We start from the raw sequence: 19,182 nt of genomic DNA, 5'->3' as shown, positions 1-19,182 counted from the left end.
AGAGAAAAGAATTAAGGAAACAAATACCCAAAAATGTTTTATGATGATATCAGAAAAGCAGTAAGTTGTTTTGTCGAAACAATCGGTTGTTTTTATCAGCAGTTTATAAAAACAACTTAAAAACAGAATTTAAAGAGTTAAGGGTAAGAGATAAGCACACAAGCAATTTATATTGGTTCACTCTTACATTAAAAGCTACATCCAGTCCCCAGAAACCACTCGGTATTCCACTATGCAATCAAAACCAGATTACAAACACCACAAACCAAAGTAGTGACCTTGAACCCTTTAAGAAACACACTACCTTTGGCAAACCACACCAAGAATGTTGATCTTGAACACCTCAATAACACACAACACTCCTTGGTAACACAACTACAAAAATACAGTAATCAAGGAAGAAGGGAATAGAATACACCTGGGTATTACAAAGCGTAAAGTTCAGAAATACAACCCAATCCTATTCCACACACTTAAGAATGATCCAAAGCTCTTTCAAATCTTGGAAAAAATGTTTTGATAAACTCTTTCTATTACTCTAAGATTAGGAGCGTAAAACCACCTTTATATAGACCCATCAAGTGGTCAAAAACATTTAATAAAGGAGCCAAGTTAGTTAGGATCATCTAAAATATATTAAAACCGCTTAACAAAAGTTTGTTAAGGTTTGCAGGAAAACAATCAGTTGTTTTGTCAAAACAATCGATTGTTTTGGTTTGACAGCAAAGTCAACCAAGTTTTTCAAAAACTACTAAGGTAAAACAACCTGTTAAATTTTTGACAGCTTTTTAGAAAACACATCTTTTCAAAAGGTTAAAGATTCAAATGAACTTGGATCATCTTAAGGAGTGAATTAACAAGTTTCAAACAACTAGACAACACACACACACCCAGCAACAAGGTCTTCAAGCTTTCCTTCTTGGATTTGGAGACATCAAAACATCTTGTTCAACATTATCCACATGCTCCTTCAAAGAAAAACAATTTGCAAGATTTATGGATATTCTCAAAAGACTGCAAATTAACATTCCTTTTACTAAAGCTTTAGAGCAGATGCCTACATATGCTAAATTCATGAAGGAATTATTGACAAAGAAAAGAAAATTCAATGACCAGGAGATAGTTGAATTGGAAGCTGAATGCAGTGCTATAATTCAAAAATCATTACCACAGAAATTTAGATATCCTTGGAGTTTCACTTTGCCAACTTCCATAGGAAATCTCACTGTTAGAAAGGCATTATTGGATCTTGCAGCTAGTATTAATTTGATGCCTTTATCAATATTGAAGAAAATTGGAGATGTAGAAGTGAGACCAACAATAATGACTTTGCAGTTGGCTGATAGATCAATCAAATATTCACATGGAATAGTTGAAGATTTGTTGGTAAAGGTGGATAAAGTTCTCTTCCCAGTAAATTTTGTTGTTATGGATATTGAAGAAGATGCTGAAGTACCTTTGATATTGGGAAGACCATTTATGAAAACTGCCAAAGTTAGAATTGATGTAGACAAAGGAAAATTAAAGGTTTGTGTTCAAGATGAAGAAGTAAGCTTTAATGTTTTTGAAGCAATGAAGGATTCAAATGATTAAAAAAAGTTTTTCAGAGTGGATGTGATTGATGATATTTGTTTTGAAACTCAAAAATAATGTTTAACAGTTGAACCTTTAATGAAAGTTATCATGGGTAGTATTGAAGACATAGATGAAGGGGAAAGAAAAGAAATGTTGGACTATGTTGAAGAGTTAGATAAGCCTAAAGAGATTCTTTATGATGCTAGTCAAAAGCAAGATCTAATCAAAGAAGAAATTTCTCAACCTCGGAAGATAGAATTGAAACAACTACCAGCTCATTTGAAATATGTTTTTTTGGCAGAAAATGGGAAGAAACCAATCATTATCAGCAACTCTCTAACAGCAGAAGAAGAAGAGGAAGTAGTGAAAGTGTTAAAGTCAAAGAAATGAGTAATAGGATGGGCTCTATCTATTTTGAAAGGAATAAGTCCTTCTTATTGTATGCACAAAATTCACATGGAACAAGACTTCAAACCTATGAAGGAAGAGGTAAAGAAAGAAGTTCAGAAGCTGTTGGAAGCAGGGATGATTTATCCTATATCAGATAGTGCCTAGGTCAGTCCTGTGCAAGTAGTTCCAAAGAAAGGTGGCATGACAGTAATTCATAATGACAAAAATGAGTAAATTCCAACAAGAACAGTCACAAGTTGAAGGATGTGTATTGATTGTAGAAAACTCAATCAAGCCACAAGAAAAGATCATTTTCTATTACCCTTCATGGATCAAATACTGGAGAGATTGACAAGCAAAGCTTATTACTACTTTCTGGATGGTTATTCAGGTTATAATCAGATTGTTGTAAATCCAGAAGATCAGGAGAACACTGTTTTCACTTGTCATTTTGGTATTTTTGCATATAGAAAGATGCCATTTGGACTGTGTAATGCCCCAACAACTTTTCAAATATGCATGTTTGCTATTTTTGCATATCTGTTAGAAAAGGGCATTGAAGTTTTCATGGATGATTTTTCTGTTTATGGAGCTACTTTTAGTTCTTATTTGAAGAATTTAGATACCGTACTAAAACGGTGTGTGGAGACCAATCTTGTCCTCAATTGCGAAAAATGTCACTTTATGGTGAGAGAAGGTATAGTTTTAGGACACAAAATCTCTAGCAAAGGGATTGAGGTAGATAGTGCCAAAGTTGAAGTTATTGAAAAGCTACCTCCATCAGTCAAGATCAAAGGAATCAGATGTTTTCTGGGTCACGCTGGTTTTTACAGGAGATTCATCAAGGATTTTCAGAGATTGCAAAACCTCTCTGCAATTTACTGAATAAGGATACTTCATTTAATTTTGAGGAAAAATATTTAAATACTTTTAAGAATTTGAAACAAAACTCATTTCTGCACCCATAATCACTGCACCTAATTGGCTTTATCATTTTGAACTCATGTGTGATGCTAGTGATTATGCAGTAGGAGCAGTATTGGGGCAAAGAAAAGCGAAATTTTTTCATGTGATACATTATGCAAGTAAAGTCTAAAATGATGCTCAAAGTAATTATACTACTACTGAAAAAGAATTGCTTGCTATAGTGTATGCACTTGAAAAATTTAGATCTTACCTTATTGGTTCTAAAGTGATTTTTTTTATTGACCATGTTGCAATTAGGTACTTGTTGACAAAATCAGATTCCAAGCCAAGACTAATAAGATGGATTCTTCTACTGCAGGAATTTGATTTAGAAATATAGGATAAAAAGGGCAGTGAAATCAATGTGGCAGATCTCCTATCAAGACTTGCAAATGAGGAAATAACTGCACTTGAATCAGAAGTGATAGATGAGTTTACTGATGAAAAACTCCTTGCAATTCAAGAAAGGCCATGGTTTGCAGATTTGGCAAATTTTAACGCTGCAGGAGTAGTTCCTGAAGATTTTGGATGGCATCAAAAGAAAAAGTTCTTTAAAGATGCTAATCACTATGTATGGGATGATCCTTATCTATTCAAAATTAAGATTAAAGTGTTTTTCAAACTAAGTGAAAAAGAACCTACCGATTGTTTTATACTTAGGTGTTTTTGAAAAAGTTTGAAAACTGTTTTGGATGGTTGACTTGCTATCAAACCCAAACAACCGATTGATTCGCTATTTCAACCGATTATTTGTTTGGAATCCTAATAGAAAACAATTTTGTTTGTTAAAAGAGCTTTTTCATAATGAATACGCTCCTGCTTTAAATGCTTTGACCAAGATTTGAATACTATAAATAGTTTGTTAATATTTTATAACAAACAACAAGAAAGAAAAACATATTTGAGTTTTTCAAAGAGTTTTGAAAATATTTGAGTTTGAACTTGAGCTTTGGTTATTCAAGAGAGAAGTGGTATATGATTACTCTGTATTGATTTCAGTTGATTCTGCAATAGTGTGATTCGTTCTGTGATTTGTGTACATTCTGGTGTTGTAAAGTCAAGAAGGGTTGTGTGCTCTTGAGGTTGTCAAGATCAACATTCTTGGTGGTGTATGTGCTAAGCCAAAGGAAGTGTGTGTCTTGAGGGGATCAAGGTCACTTCTTTGGTGATGTGTGTATGTAATCTGGATTTGATTACCTAGTGGATTCCCCAGTGGTTTATGGGAAACTGGATGTAGCTCTTGGGTTAAGAGTGAACCAATATAATTTGTTTGTGCAATTCTCTCTTGCTTAAACTCTTTAATTTTAGTTGTTGTTATATTACTGGTATAAACAACCGATTGTTTCTGCGAAACAACCGATTGTTTTTCTGTTGCTTTTTCTGTTTTTAGCTTTGTTCTTGGCAAACTGAATTCCTAAATCTGGTTTCTTGCAAAGAATTTCATTCTATCATAAAAAGTTTGCGAAAACACCCTTTAAACCATTCACCCCCCTCTAGTTTAGAGCCATACTTTCTAACAGTTGACATCAGAGCTTGGTAGTTGAAAAATACTCAAGTTTGATCCTAAAATGTTTTTTCAATGGCTGAAAGACTACCTTTTGGAGAGGGCGCATCAATCAACAGACCACCTATTTTCTGTGGTTTGAATTACCAATTCTGGAAAGTTAGGATGAAAATCTTTGTTGAATCTTTTGACAAGGGAATTTGGAATGCAATTGAAAATGGTCCTTTTATTCCAAAATTTGAAAAAGATGGATCTTCTGTTGAAAAACCTTGGTCTCAATGGACTGATTCTGAAAACAAGAAGGCCAAATTTGATTGTATTGCTAAGAACATCATAACATCTGCCTTGAATTTGGATGAATTTTTCAGGATTTCTCAATGCTCTTCGGCCAAGGAGATGTGGGACACTTTGGAGGTGACTCATGAAGGAACCAATGATGTGAATAGAGCTAGAAAGCATACTCTAATTCAGGAATATGAAATGTTTAGAAATGCTTAAAGGTGAGTCAATCGCTGAAGTACAAAAAAGGTTCACCCACATCATCAACCACCTTATGAGCCTTGGGAAAACCTTTGATAAAGAAGAGCTAAATATCAAGATCCTCAAGTGTCTTGATAGATCATGGCAACCAAAGGTGACAACAATTTCTAAGTCAAAAGATTTGACATCCTCGACTACGGCTTCTTTATTTGGTAAGCTTAGAGAACATGAGTTAGAAATGAATAGATTCAATGTTCAAGAGAGTGAAGACAAGCATGTGAGAAGCATTTCCTTGAAAGCTGCCAAGCACAAAAGCAAGCAAGAATCAAGTGACGAAAGTGAAGAAGAAAACCTTAGTTTGCTGTCCAAGAAGTTTAATAGATTTTTGAAGAGAAATCACAACAAAGAAGCCAACAAAGAAAGGTATGGCAACAAGAAAACTAGTGATTTCAATTCTAACAAGTATACTCTCTTTGGTTGTGGTGAACAAGGGCACATTAAAACAGATTTCCCAAACAAAGAAAGCAATGAAAAGAAATCAAGCCACAAGGAGATAAAGGGAAAGTAAAGAAGAGCATACATAGCTTGGGATGAGAATGAAGTCTCCTCATCAAGCTCATCATCAAGTGAAGAAGAAAAAGCAAACATATGCTTGATTGCAGAAGGAGATGATGAGTCATGTAGCTCAAGTGATGTAAGTTCAAGTGCTTCCCTAAATGCTGAAAATTATAGTAAATTGTTTGAAGCTTTTCAAGAAACACATGAAGAAGCTAACCAATTGGTTCTCTCAAACAACCATTTGAAAGGGCTTAACAACTGGCTTGAAAAGAGAGTTAAGGCACTTGAAGAAGAGTTGGGAAAATCAAAAAGTGATTTTGAAAATCTAGAAAATCATTGCAAAAACTCTTCTTGCAAGTGTGTCACTCTCATTTGTGAAAATCTTAAAAAGAAAGTACATTATCTTGTTAGTACTATGGATAAGCTTTCAAAAGGAAAATCCAACTTTGAGAATGTCTTGGCATCTCAAAATTGTGTTTTTGGAAGAGCTGGATTAGGTTTTAATCCACAGAACAAGCAAGATAATTTTTCAAAGAATTTTTCAAAACTGCCAGTAAAACAATCGATTGTTAAGTCGAAATAACCGGTTGTTACATGCTTTTATTGCACGAAGAGAGGCCATTCTGTCAGATTCTGCAAAATAAGGAAATATTTTGTTCCCAGAGGCTTCATGAAATGGATTCCCAAAGGTTGTGAGGTTTCAAATGATAAAAATAAACCAAATGGACCCACATTTGTAAGGGGACCAAACCTTGTTGCTTGAATTCATGTTTATGCAGGGAATCTAGAAGAACATGAGGCTCTGAGTCATCTGATCAGGTTCTTGGAAGGAAAAGATTAACACTAGAACTGAATCAATGCTAAGTACCAGTCCAAGTCTTTTCAAAAGTCAAAAGAAGCTTCTTGATCACTAACAAATGACTCATTGAAGGGACCTCATAAAAGGATAAGACCTTCCTTAACCCTGCCTTTGATTTATTAATTACTATTTCATGCTTAAAAACTCTTTCTCTGAATAATTACATCTGTTTTTGAATCATTCTCTGTCAATACTTGAAAAACTCAATCTGTTTAAAAGTTGCAGAAAAACAACCGATTGTTTCCTCAAAACAACCGATTGTTTCCGCTCTGGCAGCACTATGAAAGAATGGATTTAATTTCTTTTTGAATTCTGTTTGTTGCACAACTCAATTATGAAAGGATCCTGAGTTAATAAAGTTGTGTTGAAAGCCTGATCATGTTCTGGAGGAAGTTACAACATGTCATAAAGGAATACAATCCATAATCTTGAAAATTCAAAAGCCTTTATGACTAGTCAAAGATCACATGTGATGACCATGTGATTTTCTGCTTTTTCTGACATTCTGTGCAGGTCTTGGTCAAGTCTTTTCTCTTTGAAGATTGAAACCCACTCATATCAATTGATTGTACAGCTTTTCTATAAATTCTGGTGCAGCTGTTCTCTCACAAGAACAATCAATTGAGCCATCTCTTCCAACATCTCTTGCTCTCTTTGTGTGAGACCCTTTGTCTCTTTTTCTACTATCATGGAGTCCACTCCTCCTACATCAAAGAGGATCAAAACAAGAGCTGTGAGGTCTGGAGGGAGACTTGAGGGCTGGTTTTCAAGGGATAATGAGCTCATTAAGAGATATTGTTTTGAAACAAGCACAAAGGTGATCAACAACCCCAAAGTTGTTTCCTTTGATTGGCTGAAAAGTCAAAAGCTTGACAATGTGAGAAAGCTTCTAAAAGATTAGTTGTTGAGAAGATTCTTGGAGATGAAGGGAAACATATACCCTGATTTAATTCGGGTATTCTACACCAACCTTAAGTTTGAAGGAAACAACCTTGTTTCTCATGTGAAAGGTGTAGACATGGAGATTACCCATGATGTGTAGGCTGCAGTAACAAGTTTAAAGTATGTTGGTCTAAGGATTAACAAGGGAAATCTTGGAGTAGTGGAGGATTTCAACAAAGTCCAATACTACAAGAGTTGCTTGAAGAGTCAATAAGCCCAAGTTAGAACTTGTTCTGTTGGAGGCTTGAAATGGATGAAAGGGTGCTTGCTCTTATTGTCACTTGGATTCTAACTCCAAGGGGGAGCAACCATTCTGTCTTAACAGAAGAAGATCTTGTATACATCTACTGCATCATGAAGAAGATCAAGATCGACTGGATTCATATCATCAAAGAACATATGCAAAAATCCATGAGGTTAAGTGACTACCACTATCCCTATGCTGTTTTAATCTCTAAATTCTTGCTATATTTTGAAGTGAATCTTGAAAATGAGACCTCTGAGTTGGTTAAGTAAACACGAGAAATGAACAATGGCTCTCTAAGCAAGATGGGATTCACCAAAATAAGTGGAAAATGGGTGAGCAAAGATGGTGATCATGGTGGTTCATCAAGTGTTGCAGCTGCTGATATGGATATTCACAATGAAGAGCATCCTGCAACGAACTTTGAAGTTGGAACAAGTGCAGGACATCAAGGAGATGAGATGCCTTCTATGTCTTCTTTTGAAAGATACATGGTGAATATGCGTGATGGCTTTGCTGAAAATCAAAGAAATCTCCATGATCTTTGTGTGACCAATTTCTAGAGCATTGACAACAGATTCAATAGCATGGATACTCGGTTTATGACCCTGGATGAACAAATTGAAGCTGTTCAGAACCAGATCTTTGAACTTCATTATGGCAAGGATGATTAAAGGAAAAACAACCGGTTGAATGATCGAAACAACCGATTGTTTTTGCCCTGTATCAGTTTAAGTGCTTTTGCCTTTAAATTCTGTATAATCTGGAACAATTGCCTTTTTATCTCTTCTTATTGTCTATTTGTGAAGAGAAATAGGGGGAGATTTTATGTTGTGTTGTCTTTTATTTTATGCAAACTCTATGTTTTGTTTAAGTGAACTTTAACTCTGTTGCTTTGCTGCTGATATGCTGGTATTTCTGGTGGTGTTTAGCTGCTGTTTTTGTTAAACAAAACATGTTTTATTTTACTGCTCTAACCTTCTATCAGAGATATTGTGCTTTGCTTAAACCTTGTTTTGCAGGAACTGCATCAGATTTAATCAAGTCCAACACAAGCAATAAAGGATTTGTCTTCATCAAATAGGGGGAGATTGTTGAATCAAGTGTGTTCAAGCTTTGAAGAATCAAAATCCTTTGTGTTTGATAGAAGGCTGGATGTGCTTGTTGTTGCCGAGGTGCTTTAGAATAGGATCTGGGGTAGAATATATTTGTAATCCACTCTTTGTTGAATCTTAAACTTAAGTGTTTTCAAATCTTTTAAGATTAAAGTGTTTTTCAAACTAAGTGAAAAACAGCCTGTTCTTTTGTCGAAACAACCGATTGTTTTATACTTAGGTGTTTTTGAAAAAGTTTGAAAACTGTTTTGGATGGTTGACTTGCTTTCAAACCCAAACAACCGATTGATTCGCTATTTCAACCGATTGTTTGTTTGGAATCCTAACAGAAAACAATTTTGTTTGTTAAAAGAGCTTTAATAGATTTCATAACTGAATACGCTCCTGCTTTAAATGCTTTGACCAAGAGTTGAATACTATAAATAGTTTGTTAATATTTTATAACAAACAACAAGAAATAAAAACAGATTTGAGTTTTTCAAAGAGTTTTGAAAGCATTTGAGTTTGAACTTGAGCTTTGGTTATTCAAGAGAGAAGTGGAATGGGATTACTCTGTATTGATTTCAGTTGATTCTGTAACAGTGTGATTCGTTCTGTGATTTGTGTACATTCTGGTGTTGTAAAGCCAAGAAGGGTTGTGTGCTCTTGAGGTTGTCAAGATCAACATTCTTGGTGGTGTATGTGCTGAGCCAAAGGAAGTGTGTGTCTTGAGGGGATCAAGGTCACTTCTTTGGTGATGTGTGTATGTAATCTGGATTTGATTACCTAGTGGATTCGCCAGTGGTTTCTGGGAAACTGGATGTAGCTCTTGGATTAAGAGTGAACTAGTATAAACTATTTGTGCAATTCTCTCTTCCTTAAACTCTTTAATTTCAGTTGTTGTTATATTACTGGTATAAACAACCGATTGTTTTTCTGTTGCTTTTCTGTTTTGAGTTTTGTTCTTGGCAAACTGAATTCCTAAATCTGGTTTCTTGCAAAGAATTTCATTCTATCCTAAAAAGTTTGCGAAAACTCCCTTGAAACCATTCACCCCTCTCTAGTTTAAAGTCATATATTCTAACAAATTCACCATATGGAGGTCATTTCAATGGACAAGGGACCGTAGCTAAAGTGTTACAATCTGGATTTTACTGGCCAACTCTGTTCAAAGATGCACATGAACATGTTCAGAAGTGTGACAGTTGTCAAAGAACTAGTGCTATTACAAGAAGGCATGAAATGTCGTTGCAGAACATTCAAGAGATTGAAGTATTTGATTGTTGGGAATTGATTTTATAAGACCACTGCTATCATCATTCTCAAATGAATATATCTTACTGGCAGTTGAGTATGTCTCTAGATGGGTGGAAGCAACTGCAACTCAGAAAGCTGAGGCCAAAATTGTAATCAAATTTCTCAAGAGAAATATTTTCACCAGGTTTGGTACTCCTAGAGTTTTGATAAGTGATGGAGGTTCACATTTTTGTAATGCTCAACTTCAAAAGGTTTTAGAACACTATCGAGTCAGACATAAAGTAGCAACATCCTACCATCCTCAAACTAATGGTCAGGCAAAGGTTTCTAACAGGGAAATTAAGAAGATTTTGGAAAAAACAATATTTTTTTCCAGAAAGGATTGGTCTAACAAGCTTGAGGAAGCTCTCTGGGATTATAGAACAACATTTAAGACACCTATATCTTTGTCTCCATTCCAATTGATATATGGTAAAACATGTCATCTTCCGGTAGAACTAGAACACAAAGCATACTGGGCAATCAAGTTTTTCAACTTTGATCCTAAAGTTGTTGGACAGAAGAGAAAAGTGCAACTTCATGAACTTGAAGAAATGAGATTCAATGCTTAGCAATCTTCAAAAATTTATAAAGATCGAGTGAAATTTTATCATGATAGAAATTTTTGGAAAAGAAATTTTGAACCAGGTCAATTGGTGTTGTTATTTAATTCCAGGTTGAAGCTTTTCCCTAGAAAAATTAAATCAAAATGGTCAGGACCATTCCAAGTCAAACAAGTAAAACCATATGGAGTAGTGGAATTGGAAGATCCTATCTCAAAAAGAAGTTGGGTTGTCAATGGACAAAGATTAAAGCATTATTTTGGTGGTGAAGTTGAAAGGCACACCATTATGATCCACTTCAATGATCCTTAAGTAAATCAGGCATCAAGCTATATGACGTTAAACGAGCGCTTGCTGGGAGGCAACCCAATGTTTAGTTTTGAAATGTGTCTTTAATTTTTGTTTTGATTTAGTACTATGTTTTAATATTTGATGTCTTTAAAACAAGTTTGATATGTGAAATGGTCATGTAGGTTTGAAATGTCAGGTGAAATGAATGGATGGAAGAAAGCTTAGAAAGGTTTGAAGCTTTTGGCAAAGACAAAATGAAAATTTTCAAGAAAATTTCATTGCAGGGTAATTTTAGCTTAAGCTAGAACCTTTAGCCTAAGCTAAATATGCAGAAAAAAAAAATAATTTTGTTCTGCAACTTTAGCCTGAGCTAAACAAATTTTTTTCTCTCTGCCAAACTTTAGCCTGAGCTAAAATGAGCTAGCTTGAGCTAGAAAAATCTATTGCTATCGGCCAAACTTTAGCCTGACCTAAAATGAGCTAGCCCAAGCTAAACAAATTTGTTGCTCTCTGCCAAACTTTGTCTTGAGCTAAAATGGTCTAGCCTGAGCTAAACAAATCTGTTGCTCTCTGTCAAACTTTAGCCCGAGCTAAAATGAGCTAACTTGAGCTAGAAAACTCTGTTGCTCTTGGCCAAACTTTAACCTGAGCTAAACTGGGCTAGCCTGAGTTAAACAAATTTGTTGCTCTCTGCCAAACTTTACCTTGAGCTAAAAAGGTCTAGCCTGAGCTAAACAAATTTGTTGCTCTCTGCCAAACTTTAGCCTAAGCTAAAAAGATCTAGCCTAAGCTAGTGGGATTTAAAAAAAAAAAACTGCAGCAAGTGTTTAATAATCACATTTGAAAACCTTGCACCCTAACTTAGTCTCAGAAGCGTCCTCTATTTTAAAAAATCCCAAAGCTTTCATCTACATAACCATTCTCAGAAATTTCATCTTCATTGCCATTATCAAGGTAAGTAATTACTCATCTCCATAATCATTCTCATTGCCATTTCCATTCAACCATGTCCAGTCAAGCCTGTTTCTATTTTCATTTCACAGTTTTGTTTTTAAATTGAAAGATTCAATCTTTTTGAAATTTCAATGTCTTGATGTTGAATAGGATTGTGGAATAGGATAATCAAAGTTAAGTACGATTTCCATGGATTAAATACCAAAACAAAAAGTTCTCATTCAATGTCATTTTATACATTGCATATCAAGTGTTTGTTCGAAATGCCAATAAAATAAAACACTTTGATTTTGAGAAATGTTTATTCTTATATGTGTAGAAGAATGGGTCGTACCAAATTTACAACGGGTATTAATCTAATACGGTTTAACAAAGGCAAAAGAGCTAGAGTTGAGTCACCTAGCCCACCAAGAAATATTGAGCCAACCAAAGACAAGAAACAATGATGTGAAGAGCTAAAAAGTTGGGCCTTTATTTCAGAAAGGAAGGTAATACCTTTGCCTGAAGAATTTGATTCCTTTTTTAATGGGCTACTGCAAAGAAATTGGACAAAATTGGCAGACCCTTACCCCAAGTATGATCCAAATATAGTTCTTGAATTTTATACAAATGTTTGGGTTGAAGATCTGAATGATTTAAAGGCCAAAGTCAAGGGTAAATGGATTTACTATGATAGGAATGCAATCAACCATTTTTTAGGAAATCCATTACCAGATAATGCGGAATGTACTAATCAAACAATCAAAAATTCAAGAGATGAATGGTTCAACGAGAGAGATATTGTAGAAAAAATGTGCATTCCAAATAAATCATTTCAGACAGGATCCACTGGGCACTCATTAAGGATCAAAAGAAAAGACATGAAGACTCTAGCTCAGGTTTGGATGACTTTTATGTTGGCTAACATTATACCTTTAGGACATGTCTCTGATATGAATTTACCTAGATGCCAATTGCTATATTCTATCATGAGAGATGACTATAAGGTTGATGTGGCTCAAATCATATCTGATCATATCTATAAAACTGCAAGGCTGGAAATAAATAAAAATAATAAAAAAAGCTAAAGGCTGATTGGGGTTTCCAGCACTCATTACAACTTTATGTGCAAGTCAAGAGGTGACAGTGAATCCAACAATAAAAGTCAGATCTACCATTAACAAAAAATTCATTTATCAGAATTTTATCAATCTTGAAGAAGCTCATCAAGAACCACATCCTCCACATCCAGCCCATGTTGAAGATCAACCTTCTACGGTTCCTTCAGCACAACATTATGCAACTCCAATCACAATGGAGCATATCATGGAATATATCAGAGCCTCAACAAAGCACATCCAACTGCAGAATGCCTCCAACCATAAGGGCATTTTGTACATTCAACAAGGCCTTTACCATGGTTCATCTCAAAGTCAAAATAATCCATGGATGACACCCGCTGAATTTAATAATTATTTATCTTGGCCAGGGAAAATGCACAATTTTTCAGGGGAAGCATGAGCGTCTAGAGTTGGGAATAGAGTTGGAGATGAATATGAAATAAGAGCTGGAGAGGAAGATGTTACTGGCTTCTATACAAAGGATGCACAAGAAATGGGAGCTGGACCATCTGGAGCAACAAAAGATGAAGATCCAAACCTAGTTCAGAATGATGATGTTGGCACAGAGAGGAACAAAATCACAAGAGGAGATTGATACTTCTCATGCACAATGAACAAAAAAATGGTTTTATCTTTTTTGTTTAACTTTAATTCCAGTATTAATTTAGTTTAAGTAGTTTAATTTAGTAAGTTGACTTTAGCATTGTGCATGATAAGTATCAATCTCCTCTTGTGATTTTGTCCCGCTCTGTGCCAACATCATCATTCTGAACTTGGTTTGGATCTTCATCTCCTGTTGTTCCAAATGGTCCAGCTCCCATTTCTTGTGCATCCTTTGTATAGAAGCCAGTAACATTTTCCTCTCCAACTCTTATTTCAGATTCATCTCCAACTCTATTCCTGACTCCAAATGCTCATGCTTCCCCTGAAAAATTGTGCCTGTCCCCAGGCCAAGATAAATAATTATTAAATTCAGCGGGTGTCATCCATGAACTCTTTTGACTTTGAGATGAACCATGGTAAAGGCCTTGTTGAATGTACAAAATGCCCTTATGGTTGAAGACATTCTGCAGTTGGATGTGCTTTGTTGAGGCTCTGATATATTCCATGATATGTTCCATTGTGATTGGAGTTGCAAAATGTTGTGCTGAAGGAACCGTAGAAGGTTGATCTTCAACATGAGCTGGATGTGGAGGATGTGGTTGTTGATGAGCTTCTTCAAGATTGATACAATTCTGATCAATGAATTTTTTGTCAATGGTAGGTCTGATTTTTATTGTTGGATTCACTGCACCCCTTGACTTGCACATAGAGTTGTAATGAGTGCTGGAAACCCCAAATAACCCTTAGCTTTTTCATTATTTTTATTTATTTCCAGCCTTGCAGTTTTATAGATATGATCAGATATGATTTGAGCCACATCAACCTTAAAGTTATCTCTCATGATAGAATATAGCAATTGGCATCTGGGTAAATTCAGATCAGAGACATGTCCTAAAGGTATAATGTTAGCCAACAAAAAAGTCATCCAAACCTGAGCTAGAGTCTTCATGTCTTTTCTTTTGATCCTTAATGAGTGCCCAATGGATCCTGTATGAAATGATTTATTTGGAATGCACAATTTTTGTACAATATCTCTCTCGTTGAACCATTCATCTGTTGATTTTTTGATTGTTTGATAAGTATATTCCGCATTATCTGGTAATGGATTTCCTAAAAAATGGTTGATTGCATTCGTCTCATAGTAAATCCATTTACCCTTGACTGTGGCCTTCAAATCATTCAGATCTTCAACCCAAGCATTTGTATAAAATTCAAGAACTATATTTGGATCATACTTGGGCTAAGGGTCTGCCAATTTTTTCCAATTTCTTTGCAGTAGCCCATTAAAAAAGGAATCAAATTCTTCAGGCAAAAGTATTACCTTCCTTTTTGAAATAAAGGCCCAACTTTTCAGCTCTTCATATCTTTGTTTCTTGTCTTTGGTTGGCTCAATATTTCTTGGTGGGCTAGGTGACTCAACTCTAGTTTTTTTGCCTTTGTTAAACCGTATTAGATTAATACCCGTTGTAAATTTGGTACGACCCATTATTCTACACATATAAGAATAAACATTTCTCAAAATCAAAGTGTTTTATTTTATTGGCATTTCAACAAACACTTGATATGCAATGTATAAAATGACATTGAATGAGAACTTTTTGTTTCGGTATTTAATCCATGGAAATTGTACTTAACTTTGATTATCCTATTCCACAATCCTATTCAACATCAAGACATTGAAATTTCAAAAAGATTGAATCTTTCAATTTAAAAACGAAACTGTGAAATGAAAATAGAAACACGCTTAACGGGACATGGTTGATTGGAAATGGCAATGAGAATGATTATGGAGATGAGTAATTACTTACCTTGATAATGACAATGTAAATGAAATTTCTGAGAATGGTTATGTAGATGAAAGCTTTGGGATTTTTTAAAACAGAGGACGCTTCTGAGATTGAGTTAGGGTGCAGGATTTTCAAATGTGATTTTTAAACACTTGCTGCAGTTTTTTGTTTTTTTTTTTAAATCCCACTAGCTTAGGCTAGATCTTTTTAGCTCAGGCTAAAGTTTGGCAGAGAGCAACAAATTTGTTTAGCTCAGGCTAGCCCAGTTTAGCTCAGGCTAGCCCAGTTTAGCTCAGGCTAAAGTTTGGCCGAGAGCAACAGAGTTTTCTAGCTCAAGCTAGCTCATTTTAGCTCAGGCTAAAGTTTGAGAGAGAGCAACAGATTTGTTTAGCTCAGGCTAGACCATTTTAGCTCAAGCTAAAGTTTGGCAGAGAACAACCGATTTGTTTAGCTTAGGCTAGCTCATTTTAGCTCAGGCTAAAGTTTGGCCGAGAGCAATAGAGTTTTCTAGCTCAAGCTAGCTCCTTTTAGCTCAGGCTAAAGTTTGGCAGAGAGCAACAAATTTGTTTAGCTCAGGATAAAGTTGCAGAACAAATTTTTTTTTTTTCTGCATATTTAGCTTAGGCTAAAGGTTCTAACTTAAGCTAAAATTACCTTGCAATGAAATTTTCTTGAAAATTTTCATTTTGTCTTTGCCAAAAGCTTCAAACCTTTCTAAGCTTTCTTCCATCCATTCATTTCACCTAACATTTCAAATCTACATGACCATTTCACATATCAAACTTGTTTTAAAGACACTAAATATTAAAACATACTACTAAATCAAAAAACAAAAATTAAAGATACATTTCAAAACTAAACACTGGGTTGCCTCCCAGCAAATGCTCGTTTAACGTCATATAGCTTGACGCCTGATTTACTTAAGGATCATTGAAGTGGATCATAGTGGTGTGTCTTTCAACTTCACCACCAAAATAATGCTTCAATCTTTGTCCATTAACCACCCAACTTCTTTTTGAGACAGGATCTTTGAATTCCACTGCTCCATATGGTTTTACTTGTTTGACTTGGAATGGTCCTGACCATTTTAATTTGAGTTTTTCTAGGGAAAAGCTTCAACATAGAATTAAATAACAACACCAATTGACCTGGTTTAAAAGTTCTTTTAAAAAATTTTCTATTATGATAAAATTTGACTCGATCTTTATAAAGTTTTGAAGATTGGTAAGCATTGATCTCATTTCTTCAAGTTCATGAAGTTGCACTTTTCTCTTCTCTCCAGCAACTTTAGGATCAAAGTTTAAAAACTTGATTGCCCAGTATGTTTTGTGTTCCAGTTCTACCGGAAGATGACATGTTTTACCATATATCAATTGGAATGGAGACAAAGATGTAGGTGTCTTAAATGTTATTCTGTAATCCCAGAGAGCTTCCTCAAGCTTGTTAGACCAATCCTTTCTGGAAAAAGATATTGTTTTTTCCAAAATGTTCTTAATTTCCCTGTTAGAAACCTCTGCCTTACCATTAGTTTGAGGATGGTAGGATGTTGCTACTTTATGTCTAACTCCATAGTGTTCTAAAACCTTTTGAAGTTGAGCATTACAAAAATGTGAACCTCCATCACTTATCAAAACTCTAGGAGTACCAAACCTGGTGAAAATATTTCTCTTAAGAAATTTGATTACAGTTTTGGCATCAACTTTCTGAGTTGCAGCTGCTTCCACCCATCTAGAGACATACTCAATTGCCAGAAAGATATATTCATTTGAGAATGATGATGGTAGTGGTACTATAAAATCAATTCCCCAGCAGTCAAATACTTCAATCTCTTGAATGTTCTGCAACGTCATTTCATGCCTTCTTGTAATAGCACCAGTTCTTTGACAACTATCACACTTTTGAACATGTTCATGTGCATCTTTGAACAGAGTTGGCCAATAAAATCCAGATTGTAACACTTTAGCTAAGGTCCTTTGTCCATTGAAATGGCCTCCATATGGTGAATTGTGACAATGCCATAAAATATATTTAGCTTCATTTCTTGTAACACATTGCCTTATCAAGTTAGCTGCACCAATTTTAAATAGATAAGGATCATCCCATACATAGAGATTAGCATCTTTAAAGAACTTTTTCTTTTGATGCAATCCAAAATCTTCAGGAACTACTCTTGTAGCTTTAAAATTTGCCAAATTTGCAAACCATGGCCTTTCTTGAATTGCAAGGAGTTTTTCATAAGGAAACTCATCTATCACTTCTGATTCAAGTGCATTTACTTCGTCATTTGCAAGTCTTGATAGGTGATCTGCACATTGTTTTCACTGCCCTTTTTATCCTTTATTTCTAAATCCAATTCCTGCAGCAGAAGAATCCATCTTATTAGTCTTGGCTTGGAATCTGATTTTGTCAACAAGTACCTAATTGCAGCATGGTCAGTAAAAACAATCACTTTAGAACCAATAAGGTAACATCTAAATTTTTCACGTGCATACATTATAGCAAGCAATTCTTTTTCAGTAGTTGTATAATTACTTTAAGCATCATTTAAGACTTTACTTGCATAATGTATCACATGAAAAATTTTCTCCTTTCTTTGCCTCAATACTGCTCCTACTGCATAATCACTAGCATCACACATGCGTTTAAAATGATAAAGCCAATTAGGTGCAATGATTATGGGTGCAGAAATGAGTTTTTCTTTCAAATTCTTAAAAGTAATTAAACAGTTTTCATCAAAATTAAATGAAGTTTCCTTATAAAGTAAATTGTAGAGAGGTTTTTCAATCTTTGAAAATCCTTGATGAATCTCCTGTTAAAACCAGCATGACCCAAAAAACTTCTGATTCCTTTGATGTTGACTGGTGGAGGTAGCTTTTCAATAACTTCAACTTTGGCTCTATCTACCTCAATACCTTTGCTAGAGATTTTGTGTCCTAAAACTATACCTTCTCTCACCATAAAGTGACATTTTTTCCAATTAAGGACAAGATTGGTCTCCACACACCATTTTAGTACAGTATCTAAATTCTTCAAACAAGAACTAAAAGTAGCTCCATAAACAGAAAAATCATCCATGAAAACTTCAATGCCCTTTTCTAACAGATCTGCAAAATTAGCAAACATGCTTCTTTGAAAAGTTGTTGGAGCATTACACAGTCCAAATGACATCTTTCTATATACAAAAATACCAAAAGGACAAGTGAAAACAATCTTCTCTTGATCTTCTGGATTTACAACAATCTGATTATAACCTGAATAACCATCTAGAAAGTAGTAATAAGCTTTGCCTGCCAATCTCTCCAACATTTGATCCATGAAGGCTAATGGAAAATGATATTTTCTTGTGTCTTGATTGAGTTTTATATAATCAATACACATCCTCCAACCTGTGACTGTTCTTGTTGGAATTAACTCATTTTTGTCATTATGAATTATTGTCATGCCAACTTTCTTTGGAACTACTTGCACAGGACTGACCCAGGCACTATCTGATATAGGATAAATCATCACTGCTTCCAACAGATTTTGAACTTCTTTCTTTACCACTTCCTTCATAGTAGGATTTAGGCGTCTTTGAGGTTGAGCTATAGGTTTGAAGTCTTGTTCCATGTGAATTTTGTGCATACAATAAAAAGGACTTATGCCTTTCAAATAAGATAAAGTCCATCCTATTGCTCCTTTGTTTGACTTCAACACTTTCACTACTTCCTCTTCTTCTTCTGCTATTAGAGAGTTACTGATAATGACTAGTTTCTCCCTATTTTCTGTCCAAAAAACATATTTCAAATGAGCTGGTAGCTGTTTCAATTCTATCTTCAGAGGTTGAGAAATTTCTTCTTTGATTAGATCTTGCTTTTGACTAGCATCACAAAGAATATTTTTAGCCTTATCTAACTCTTCAACATAGTCCAGTATTTCTTTTCTTTCCCTTTCATCTATGTATTCAATACTACCCATGGTAACTTTCATTAAAGGT

At 34.9% G+C, this 19,182-nt stretch overlaps 1 protein-coding gene across 1 annotated transcript; it reads left to right on the top strand.

The window, feature by feature from the left end:
• The first annotated feature begins 996 nt into the window (after positions 1 to 996).
• On the top strand, positions 997 to 1,593 carry LOC137833960 (uncharacterized). The gene has a single exon (XM_068642031.1). The coding sequence runs from the start codon at positions 997 to 999 to the stop codon at positions 1,591 to 1,593; it is 597 nt and encodes a 198-aa protein (XP_068498132.1).
• The last annotated feature ends 17,589 nt before the right edge of the window (positions 1,594 to 19,182 follow it).

The sequence above is a fragment of the Phaseolus vulgaris genome, chromosome 5, assembly GCF_000499845.2.
Source record: "Phaseolus vulgaris cultivar G19833 chromosome 5, P. vulgaris v2.0, whole genome shotgun sequence".
NCBI classification, from domain to species: domain Eukaryota; kingdom Viridiplantae; phylum Streptophyta; class Magnoliopsida; order Fabales; family Fabaceae; genus Phaseolus; species Phaseolus vulgaris.
Note: the sequence above shows the minus strand (reverse complement) of the source record. Positions and strands in the feature narration are given on the sequence as shown.

Bases quoted from the DNA above. Each gene is read 5' to 3' on its own strand.
- LOC137833960 (XM_068642031.1), top strand. From the start codon at position 997: ATGGATATTCTCAAAAGACTGCAAATTAACATTCCTTTTACTAAAGCT.